The sequence below is a fragment of the Bos taurus genome, chromosome 5 (assembly GCF_002263795.3).
Source record: "Bos taurus isolate L1 Dominette 01449 registration number 42190680 breed Hereford chromosome 5, ARS-UCD2.0, whole genome shotgun sequence".
Lineage (NCBI taxonomy): Eukaryota > Metazoa > Chordata > Mammalia > Artiodactyla > Bovidae > Bos > Bos taurus.
Window position 1 is genome coordinate 74989219 of NC_037332.1, and position 12544 is coordinate 75001762.

The following is a 12544-nucleotide window of genomic DNA, read 5'->3' on the forward strand; positions in this document are numbered from 1 at the left end:
GATCACAGCTATTACATCAGGATTTAACTTTGACTTGATTTGTGGGGAAAGAAAAAAAAAATCTCATTGTTTCAGTAGAAGTTCCAGTCTGGCACTGCCTGGTGAGTCTCCTCATTGGATTGTTCAAGAAATATCTACGGAGTACTTTCTATGTGCCGGGCACTGGGCTGGGAATATAATGATGAATGAGATAGGTAGAGTTCTATCAGAGTTCTAGTGGAATTGGCAACACTGTCAGGGAGCTGGTTGCTCAAACAGACATGGACCCAGCAGCATGATAAAGATGCTAGGCTCTGGGAACCCCTTCAGGGGCATAGAGGACTTCTTGGAGGAGGTGTTGTTTCACCGGAAACCTGGAAAATGTGTAGGATCTTGCCAACAAAGAGGGGAGGAAGGGCGTTGCGGGTAGAGGGAAATAGCACACCTGAAGGTTTGGCCATGGAAAGGGGGGAAGACAGAAGGCTCAGCTTTTTCCTGCCCTCTGCAGTGACAGAGACCTCTAGATAGTTCTGGCCTTTGGCGCTTAAAGGATGGAAGGGCAAGACCCATCACCAGGAGAGAGAGAAAAAAATTGCATCCACTCACGGAGGAAATATTCTGCTGTGTCAGCTTCATAATCTGCATCCTCTGGGAAGTGATCGATTTGCTTGCAGAGACCTTTGAAGTTCCCTGGAAAACAAGGGAAGAAAGTGCTTGTGAGACATCCAAATCTCCAGGGACTCAGTGCCCACTGGCCTCTTCCTGACTTCTTGTTCTTCTGAAGCTGGCTCAGTCCTCTCCCTCACTTCCCCCCTCCCCCCTCAAGGAAGGTATCGCTTTGTCTGTTTGGACATCTGCCCAGTGAATCAAAACACACACACCCGCAGTGCTGCAGAGAGGATCTAAGGCTTAAGACTTCAAAACCCAGCCTTCCATCTCTGCATCGAGGCTTCTGAGGATTAGCTGAGGCTTGGCGGGCGGTGGAGGTTTGAATCTGGGCTGGGGACTGCCACGGAGGAGACTGGTGAATACCAGCGTGCCTGCCTCTGTGCCCCAGCTCGGCTGGGAGTCACCTCGTGTTTTACATGCGAGAAAGTTGATCGCTTTCCAAAGAGGGCAGACCCCAGACCGAGGCTGACAAACATTCCCACAGCCCTTTAGATGAGTTTGCAAAGCATTTTCCCATCTGCAATTGCATGGAATTCACTATATGGAGCCTATGAAAGTTCTGCAATACTCCTAGGGTTGAACACCCCACCCAGGCCTGGGTCACTGGCCAGACTTGTGGAGTATGACTCAACCTGTGAGAGGAGTAATAGCATCTTCATTTTATAAATGAAGAAACTGAGGCTCAGGGAGACTGGATACAAGTGTGCTTATATAACTATTTTAGGTATTTCAAGCTAATACAAGCTAAGTAATTCTGTACTACATATTACAGAGAAGATGGTTGATCCTTACCCTACAAACCTCCCTTAACTGTCTCTGTGCCAATTCAAATAACTGAATAAGTCCTCATGGCCAGGAAATGATGGAATCTGGGCTCAAACAAAGACCTTTTGGTTTTAAAACTTTCCTTGGTGATTGCTGAGAAGGTGAGAGCCAGCTCAGATGAGAACCCCTAGCCCAGTGTCTAGCAGATCCCCAGCAGTGATCCCTAAATGAATGAGTGAACTACTGAATGCGATCTTCATAAACACTTATGTGGAGAATAGAATTTACAAGCATGGCTGCTTCATGACAACAGAGACTTTTGTCTGTTTCATTCACCATTGTGTCCCGAGCACCAGCACAGGCACGATGGATGTTGCCTGACTTTCTCTGAATGACTGGACACTCGAAACTGTGCAGGGAGATACGGCGACAGTGGGTGAGAGGCAGGTTCTGCAGCTGGCCTGCCTGGGTTTCGTTCAGCCTCACGGAGATGCCTCAGCTTCCTCATCAGAAAGCAGAGATCATAGCGATTCTTCCTTTGTCGATTGTTGTGGGGATGACATAAGGTAACACGTCTAAAGCACTCAGAGCAGTGCCTGGCACATTAGTAAATGTGCTGAGGGTATTGAGTGAGAGAGAAATGAACCTTGCTACATTTAGACCCTGACATTCAGGATTTTCCTGTGATAGAAGATAATGCCACCTAATTAATACAGTCCTTAATATGTGTGAACAATTTATTTTCTTGTAAGATCCTGAGCCTTGTAGCCCATAAAGTAGGTTTTATTATGCACCATAGGTATTATTTAGGAATATTAAGTCATTATTACACATATACACAGCCGGATATATCATACAGCTGGATATACAGAATGTGCTCAGTTGCTCAGTCATGTCTGACTCTTTGCAACCCCACGGACTGCAGCCCATCAGGCTCCTCTGTCTACAGGGATTCTCCAGGCAAGAACACTGGAGTGGGTTGCCATGCCTCCTCCAGGGGGTTTTCCTAACCCAGAGATCGAACCCAGGTCTCCTGCATTGTGGGCGGTACAGGTATGCTTACATAATTGTGTTTCTAGCTATTATAATATGTATAGGTAACACTGGGGATCCTAGGTGGTGCTAGTGGTAAAGAACCCGCCTGCCAAGGCAGGAGACAAAGGAGACATGGGTTCAATCCCTGGGTCAGGAAGATCCCCTAGAGGAGGGCATGACAACCCACTCCAACATTCTTGCCTGGAGCATCCCATGGACAGAGGATCGTGGCGGGCTACAATAGGATTGCAGAGTTGGACATGACTGACGTGACTTAGCATGCATGCATAGGTAGTTCTGTACTACATATAACAGAGAAGATGGTTGATCCTTACCTTACAACCCTCACCTCCCCTTAACTGTATCTCTGCCAAATTCACTTCCTTTCCCAACTTCTGCAAGAAGAGAGATTCCCCAGAGCATATGAGGACTCCAGGTAGACAGAATTTGGCTCAGAATGCTCCCAGTGGGGCAGGTATCTTCTCTGTGTGTGCTGGACCATGTCTTGTCTTGCTTGGCACCCTCCCCACCTCATACCTTGCTGTCTCCCCCTCCTCTGTGGTCATGAACATGTGCCCACCCTGCTCTCAGCATCTTGATGCATTAACCAGAGGCTTCCCCTACCTCTCCTGACTTATCCCCCATCCAACCACAGACTTTTTTCCGGAGAAGAGTCTTCATTTCTGCTTCTAAGAGGATAACATTTACCTCCCCATTGGTAAAATTACAAATCAGTGTATTTGAAAACCACTTTGCAAAGCACTTTCCTTTTCTCTCAATTCAGTCTGACAAGTATTTCGTCAGCACCAACTTGGTGCCAGGCATCTTTATAAGGAATCTGTGCAGGAGGTGAGGCGCTGAGAATGGTACTGAAGTGCCCCATGGCTCCTGACAAATTGGGGACTGTGCTCAACCCCCAACCACAGGTGGTGCCTCCACGTCTCTCTTTTAAGGGCCCCACCCTTCAGGCTTGGACCTCTAGTGCAGCTGCTCCCCACGCACCCTGGCCCCAGCCCCTGCCTCCATCATCTTTGGACCACTGGATCCCAGCACAGTGCCTTGCACAGGAGAAGGGCTCCAGAGATGTTTGTAGAGAGGCTGTGTCAAAGTATCAACAGCCCAGACCTCTCCTGTGAGGTCCAGACCTGGGGATCCAACTGCCTATTTGATGTCTCTTGGTGGATATTTTAAAAGCATTGTACACTCAGCAGGTCCAAACCGGAACTCATGATCTATCCCTGAAGCCTGGTCTTCTGGAGGCAACAATTAGGTCAGCCAAGGCCTCTCTGTTGCTGCCTCATGCAAGCCTGAGCCCAGCCATCATTGCCAACATTTCTGCCTCTTCCCTGCAGGCTCCATCCATCACGACATCCTGTCTGTATCGGCTCTCAGAATCTTTCAAACCCATCGATTTTTTTTCCCCAACAAGAGCAATACCCACTGCCAGGCCACCCTCCTTGCTTCCCTAGATGACTGTGGTAGCCTCCCCACTGGCCATTTTGTACTCACTCTTATCCATCTTTACAGAATGATCATAGTGAAGCTTTGACAATGCAGATCTGTTCAAGCCATCTTCAGTTTGAAGTGCTCAACAGCTTCTTGATGTTCTTAGGGAAAATTTCAACATCTTTAACAGGGCCCAACCGCCGTCTGGTCTAACCTCTGTCTCATCGCACCTGCAGTCCCAGCTCCCTTCCCGCCATGCTCCCTCCTTCTATGGGGCCTTTGCATATGCTGGTCTAGCCTCCTGTGCCCCCACCGTCTCCTTTGTTGTCCCTCCCTCGATGTCTCTATGTCCTCCCGCACTGTGCTAGTGTGGGATCTACCACTCCTCTGGCTGCTCTGTGGTCAGGGGAGGGCTCAAGGCATGAGTGATGCCGGTGGGAATGTTCTAGCGGAGAGGGAATGCTTGATAACCCGGGGAGGGGTGGGACAATACAGGAGCACTGTGAGGGGGAGGAGGCCTGGGACACAAGTGCAAGGCCAGCCTCACGTGGATGCTGGTCCATCCACGGCACTGTGGGGAGCTGGCAGTGTGGAGGCGGATGCAGGCGATGGGTGGGCATGGTGGAAGCTTGTGACACTTCTCTTCTGGTTGCTTCTACTTTCTGAATGAAATGGGAAACAGAATTGTCAACTGAGAGGAAAGGGAGGAAGGAAGTGAAAATTTTCTCCATGAGAGTGAAGAAGGAATGGGCTAGGCTTGAGACATGAAGTATATGTGTTGGTGGCCTGACAGTTCCTCCTGAGGTTCTGTACTTTTTTCTGAACACATTTAGGATATGGGACAGTCCAGCTGGAGGGTTGCCTTTAACCAGGATGAAGGTCTGTGAGATGAATGCAAGAAGGGGAGGCGGAAAGGGAGTAGATTATTGCCAGGAGCCAGCGTGAGGAGCTCTGCCCATGGCAAAGGTCATGAGGAAGGAGGCTCGACATCAACACAGGGGGAACAATAGGGCTGATGAACCCAATTGTTCCAGATTATGAAGACGGATCAGACTGTAAGCTGGTAAAGGGACCAGTGAAAAGAAGGTGGGATCAGTGCATTGAAAGCATAAGGTGAGGGTCAAGGAATTGCTGGTGGGGGTGAGGGGGTGGGGAGATGCTCTGGGGAGTAAGCTGGAAGGGTGGGGCGAGGGAGTCAGAGAGGCTGAGATTGTGGAAGGGCATGGTTGTTGGTAACTTCAGGGTGAAGGATAAGACCATGAACTGGGTGGCTCGGGTCAGGTGGAGGTTGGGAAGCCATTGAAAATATTTAGCAAAGCTCAGACAAATTATTTAGGTTGGTGCAAAAGTAACTGCAGTTTGTTGGACTTTGTTGTTTCATTTGTGGTGCTAGTGGTAAAAAGCCTGCCTGCCGGTGCAGAAGACTTAAGAGATGTGGGTTCGATCCCTGGGATGGGAAGATTACCTGGATAAGGAAATGCCAACCCACTCCAGTATTCTTGCCTAGATAATCCCATGGATAGGGGAGCCTGGCGGACTATAGTCCATAGTGTCACAAACAGTTGGGCATGACTGTGTGTGACTTAGCACGCACACATGCCTACATCATTTTAATGCACATTTCTTGCTTTTTTTTTTTTGCTAATGACTTATTACTTGCTGTTTATTTTATATTTATTTTAGACCAGGGAAGTGATGTTAGACAAAAAGAAAATTTGAGTGATTATCTTATTTGAGTTCAAATTGGGTTGTAAAGCAGTGGAGACAACTTGCAAGATCAACAACACATTAGGCCCAGGAACTGATAACAAATGTACAGTGCAGTGGTGATAAAGAAGTTTTTCAGGGGAGATTAGAGCCTGGAAGATGAGTGCAGTGGCCAGCCATTGGAAGTTGACAATGACCAAATGAGAGCATCGTCAAAGCTGATCCTCTTACAACTATAAGAGAAGTTGCTGGAGAGCTCAGCACTGACCATTCTATGGTTGTTCAGCATTTGAAACGAATTGGGAAGGTGGGTGCCTCATGAGCTGATTGTAAATCAAAAAAATCATCTTCTCTTATTCTATGCAACAACAATGCACCGTTTCTATATTGGATTGTGATGTGCAATGAAAAGTGGATTTCATACAATGATCAGTGACAACCAGCTCAGTGGTTGGATGGAGAAAAAGCTCCAAGTACTTCCTAAAGTTAAACTTGTACCAAAAAAAGGTCATGGTCACTGTTTGGTGGTTTGCTGCCTGTGTCATCTACTACAGTTTTCTGAGTCCTGATGACATGATTACATCTGAGAAGTATGCTCAGCAAATCCATAAGATGCACTGAAAACTTCAGCATCTACAGCTGGCATTGATCAACAGAAAGAGCCCAGTTCTTCACACAATGCCCGATCACACATCACACAACCAAGCCGTCAAAAGTTGAATGATCTGGGCTACAAGTTTTGCTTCTTTCTCTATATTCACCTGACCTCTCACAAACTGACTGCCACTTCTTCAAGCATCTCAGCTTTTTGAAGTGAAAATGCTCCCACAACCAGCAGGAGGCAGAAACTGCTTTCCAGAAGTCGGTCGAATCCCGAAGCATGGATTTTTATGCTACAGGAATAAACAAACTTATTTCTCATTGGCAAAAATGTGCTGATTTTAATGGTTCCTATTTTGATTAATAAAGATGTGCTTGAGCCTAGTTAAAATGATTTAAAATTCACAGTCTAAAACTGCAATTACTTTTTCACCAAACTATAATATACAAGATAATACTAGCCTATAATATACAAGATAAAACCAAATAACTTCTATATAAAGACAAAACTAAATGTTCACTTTTATTTCCTATATACATCAAATACATATTATAAAACTGCTTACCAAGTTAAACATTGACGTGCAAATGATTCATCCAATTATTCTAATAGGCCCCAAATCAATGGTTGGTTTTTAGAAATTATTGGTGTGATCTTTTGATGATGAGTCTTTTACAAGCTAAATGATGGCCCTGTCTGGATGGAGATTTGACACAGGGAACCACACCAGATGCTTCTCGCCCTTCTCTGTTAGAGTAAGAGTCATTCTGTCTCAGTGTAGAGAGTTTTCTACTAACCTCTGAGGGACAGAAAACTAAGATCATGGCATCTGGTCCCATCATTTCATGGCAAACAGATGGAGAAACAATGGAAACAGTGACAGACTTTATTTTCTTGGGCTCCAAAATGACTGCAGGTGGTAACTGCAGCCATGAAATTAAAAGACGCTTGCTCCTTGGAAGAAAAGCTATGAACAACCTAGACAGCATATTAAAAAGCAGAGACATTACTTTGCCAACAAAGTTCCATCTAGTCCAAGCTATGGTTTTTCCAGTAGTCATGTATGGATGTGAGAGTTAGACTGTAAAGAAAGCTGAGCTCTGAAGAATTGATGCTTTTGAACTGTGGTGTTGGAGAAGACTCTTGAGAGTCCCTTAGATAGCAAGGAGATCAAGCCAGTCCATCCTAAAGGAAATCAGTCCTGAATATTCATTGGAAGGACTGATGCTGAAGCTGAAGCTCCAATACTTTGGTCATCTGATGTGAAGAACTAACTCACTGGAAGAGACCCTGATGCTGGGAAAGATTGAAGGCAGAAAGAGAAGGGGATTATAGAGGATGAGATGGTTGGATGTCATCACCGACTCAATGGACATGAGTTTGAGCAAGCTCCAGGAGTTGGTGATGGACAGGGAGACCTGGCGTGCTACAGTCCATGGGGTTACAAAGAGTCAGACATGACTGAGTGACTGAACTGAACTGAACTGAGAGACAGAAGATTAGTGGTGAGGAATGACTGAGGTAAACTGGGACCCAGGCTGTAGTGGGATTGATCCCAGTGGTCTCTGAGGTTGATGGTGATGATGAGGCTGTGAACATTGGTTGGAGCATAGGGGTCTCCAGGAGCACTGGGGGCTCTGTGGCCTAGGACTCAGTCTGACTGACTAAGGCGGTGCTTAGGCTCATGAAGCAGTACCCTGGTGGTACCACACTGTTATTGGTAGAATTTAAGTTTGGTAGAACATCTATGTCTGCAGACATTACTACTAATAGTGAAGAGGGGTATCATCTTGTTTTCTGGGTGCCAGCCTTGAGTTCTGGTGTATTTCTTTCTGGTTGGTGGCCATCAAGTCCAGGGATTGATTCAGCTTCAGGCACAGATAGATCCAAGTGCTCAAATATCTGGTGTCTCTCACCATCTCTGTTCATCTTTCCTCTCTCCCCAGGGTAGACATTAAGGGATGACTAAGTGCCTGGCTCTGGGGTGGTGGAGGGAAACCTGACCTGATCCTTGCCTTTCAGGGATGCATAGTTTTTGGGGGAAAATAGATAGCACAGAATTTACTAGAATGTAATATCTCACATCCTATATTAGAGAGATATAAGGCATCTGATCCCATTACTTCATGATGAATAGATAGGGAAACAATGGAAACAGTGAGAGACTTTATTTTCTTGGGCTCCAAAATGACTGCAGATGGTGACTGCAACCATGAAATTAAAAAACGCTTGCTCCTTGGAAGAAAAGCTATGACAAACCTAGATAGCATATTAAAAAGCAGAGACATCACTTTGCCGACAAAGATCCCTCTAGTCAAAGCTGTGGCTTTTCCAGTAGTTATGTATGGATGTGAGAGTTGGACCATAAAGAAAGCTGAGCTCTGAAGAATTGATGCTTTTGAACTGTGGTGTGGGAGAAGACTCTTGAGAGTCCCTTGTACAGCAAGGAGAGCAAATCAGTCAATCTGGAAGGAAATTAACTCTGAATATTCATTGGAAGAACTGATGCTGAAGCTCCAATACTTTGGCCACCTGATGGGAAGAGCAGACTCATTGGAAAAGACCCTGATGCTGGGAAAGATTGAAGGCAGGAGGAGAAGGCAGGGACAACAGAGGATGAGATGGTTGGATGGCAACACTAGTTCAATGGACATGAGTTTGAGCAAACGCCAGGAGACAGTGAAGCACAGGCAAATCTGGTGTGCTGGAGTCCATGGGGTCACAAAGGGTCAGACACGACTGAATGACTGAACAATAGCAACAAGGCCTTATGGGCTTCCCTGGTGGCTCAGTGGTAAAGAACCCGTCTGCCAATGCAGAAGATGTGAGTTTGATCCCTGAGTGGGGAAGATACCCTGGAGGAGGAAATGGCAACCCAAGTATTCTTGCCTGGAAAATTCCACTGACAGAGAAGCCTGGTGGGCCATAGTCTCTGGAGTCACAAAGGAATTGGACATGACTTAGTGACTAAACAACAACAGTAAGAACACAAAGCCTTATGGGATCATAGTTGTTCAGCTAAAGTGTATGTTGCACAGACTGTATGCCATGTTCTGTGTGATCTGCTGAGGACACAAAGGAAAAAAATCAACTTTCTGTCCCCACAGAGCTTGCCATCTATGGGAGACAGGGAGGAGGTGCTGTGGGGTAGCAGGATGTGTGTTCTGACGAAGCAGGGTGTGTCTGAGAATACACAGAGGATTGCAGATTCAGATGTGGGCGTGCGTGAGTGTTGACACAGGCTTCCTGACTCAGAAGGTGGAGGAGTCAGCCAGGTGAAGCAGGTAGGTAAGGGTGTGTGTGTGTGTGTGTGTGTGTGTGTGTGTGTGTGTGTGTTGGGGCATGTGAGGAAGCAGTGGAGGGTGAGAAGGGATTCTAGGAAGAGGCAAGTCAGGGAAGAGCAAGGTCAGGGGAGTGCTGGGCACACAGGAAGGGGCAGAGTGTCTCAGGGCGCCAGGCCAGTCCTCCAGGGCAGAGCTGGGGGTAAGAGGGAAATCTGGAGGCCGCACTGTGCTGGGGCTGGCTTACATCTTGGGAGCTGATTGTTAGTGTCTCTTCATAACTCACATGAGGAGCTTGAAATCAGCCACAGTGCAAGTGTTTGCACCACGGACATTGGAAAACACTACAAATCAAGGTCCTGTATCCCTGCACAGAGAGCCAGCTGGTAAACATTTACCAGCAAACCCCCAGATGCAGGGCAGTCTCATATGAGGGGTTGGCTGGTGCAAAGACACGACATCTTCATGGGAGTGGAGATTTACAGAAAGATTGATCCCAACAAGAAGGTTGGATGGGTGAGGGTGAGGGCAGGAGATGGCTGGGGAGTAGGCAGGGATCTGATCCTGCTGGGCTTGTGTTCCAGGCTGAAGTGAGGAGGGGGCATCTCAGCGCCCACTCCCCCCACAAGCAGTGGCTTTGAGCTTCTGGAGGATGAGGAGATGGGGGAGATTCTTCCACCATGAGGGCTTCTCAGGTAGTTCTAGTGGTAAAGAATCCACTTGCCAATGCAGGAGACATAAGAGACTTGGAGTTTGATCCCTGGCTTGGGAGAATCCCCTGGAGGAAGGTAGGGCAACCCACTCCAGTATTCTTGTCTGAAGAATCCCATGGACAGAGAAACCAGGTGGGCTACAGTCCATGGGGTCGCAAAGAGTAGGACACGACTGAAGCAACTTAGCACACACACACTCCCACCATGAACTGTAAAGGATTTTTCTGCCAAGGGGACCAACAACTGTGAAATCTCTACTGAACCCCCACTCCAGAAGGGCCAACGATGTCGCGCCAACCCCAGAGCCCAGAGACCTCAAGCCAAGCCTTAGAGGGAAGGCCAAGGGCTGAGTCTTAGGCTGCCACAGCTCCGCCTCCAGGAATTCCCCGCTTCAGTCTGAGAATTTCAGCTTGCAGGTATTAAGTAATTTAAAAGGAGGTTTCATCAGCTTTGTAAAAAGCACATTAATATCTCACAACACCAACTGCTGTCTTGTTTCTTTGAGATACAATAACCTCTTCAGAAACCTGGTCATTAAGTGTTGAACAAGCGCTGTTTTATTCTTCCACATATTCAGGAGAGGCTGAAAGAGTAGCTCAGAACCTGGAGGCCACGCTGAGGGAGCTGGCTGACGCACGGGTAGGAAGTCGGTGAAGTAATTTTTTAAGTAAAGCAAATGAAGGGTTTGGTGGGAGCTGCTGGCGCTGTGTTTTAAACCTTTTCTGCTCCTGGCTTTTTGCTGTGCTGGGAGGGCCCTCCCTGATGGCAGGGATTAACGAGACCCTGGGGCGGGTGGGCGAGGTCGGCCTCGCCCACCTCTCTGGGAACCTCAGCCCCTAAGCAGTGCTGGCACTGGCGGCTGCTGGAAGGTTTGAAAAAAAACTCTCTCCCCATTCATTCATTCATTCATTGAATTGTTTTCAACAGCTGCTGCATGCTAGGTCTTATGCAGGTGTTGGCTGGGGTTAGAGTGGAGTAAGAAGACTGCCCTGCCTGCCTGCTTTCCTGAATCCGTCTCCAGGTGTGCCCTGAGAGCCCACCTTTCGGAAGTCCTGGGTATAGCACTGTGCACTTTTGCACACATCTCTGGGAGGAAGAAAAAGTGAAAGTATTAGTTGCTCAGTCGTGTTCGACTCTTTGCGACCCCAGGGACTGCAACCTGCCAGGCTCCCCTGTCCATGGGATTCTCCAGGCAAAAATACTGAAGTGGGTTGCCTTTCCCTTCTCCAGGGGCTTTTCCTGACCCAGGAATGGAACCTGGGTCTCTTACATTGTAGGCGGATTCTTTACCATCTGAGCCATCAGAGACTATCCTGTCTTGATTCTTGTCAGCTGCTTCTTTAGTTCTTTCAGTGTGATATGGGGAAGAGACTGGACCCCAGACTCAGAGAGTCCCAGCCTCAAAGCCCAGCTCTGCTAGCTATCAGCTATGCCGCCCTGAGCAAGTCATGTGACCTCTCTGTGCCTATTTCCTTCTTTGTAAAAAGGAAATTCTTGCCCTGTGGGGGTGATTCTGAGGACTCAGTGAGAAAGCCCCTTGTACAGTCCCTAACTCAGAGCAGCACTCAACCAATGTAATCCTTCCTTCTCTCTCTTCTTCAAATGCCACCTCTTTCAAGAAGCCTTTCTTGATTGGCCTTAGTTGGAAAGACTCTTTTTCTCCTCTATGCCCCTCTGAAGTGCGACTAGGTTTTAATGGGCATAGGAGTCACTAGGGGATCATGTTAAACCAGTTGCTGACTCGGTGGGTCTGGAGAAGACCCTGAAACTTGGTATTTCTTGCAAGCTCAAAGGCAGTGTTGTGATTCAGGGTCCCTGGTGGACTATATTTTGGGTTGATTTTGAATACTTTGTATCTGCTTTAATCGTATTTTGTGCTCTGGTATCATTGTTCAGGGAAAAAATGGCTTCAAATCTGTAAGTTCCTCAAGGGCAGAATTTCCTTGATTCTAAGAACTTCCATGCACATTTCAGTGAAATTGGGATGTGTCTTACAATTGATGGGTTCATTTACTGCTGTGTGTCTCTCTTTCCCCGAAAAATCATTATTACATTGATGGTGTGTCTTACAATTAATGATAATAGCTACACAACAAGTGTTTATTGAACGAATGGACAAATAAACAAATGAATCTGTGTGCGTGTGTCTATGTGCGCGGAGAGTATTCTATACATTTCCATTCTCCTGAACAGATGAACATTATGCCAACTATTAGAATCCCTGGAGCACCAGGATCTTTTGTAGCTCTCTTATTAAAAGCCTATTTGAGGGACTTCCCTGGTGGTCCAGAGGCTAAGACTCCATGCTTCCCAATGCAGAGTGCCTGGGTTTGATCCCTGGTTGGGTA

At 47.1% G+C, this 12544-nt stretch overlaps 1 protein-coding gene across 1 annotated transcript in view; it reads right to left on the bottom strand.

Moving 5' to 3' along the window:
• Positions 1 to 12544, bottom strand: part of CACNG2 (calcium voltage-gated channel auxiliary subunit gamma 2) — a 121164-nt gene that overhangs the window by 20098 nt on the left and 88522 nt on the right. Inside the window, 1 exon segment of the mRNA NM_001077832.1 lies at positions 586 to 669. Within this exon segment, the coding sequence (NP_001071300.1) occupies positions 586 to 669 (84 nt within the window).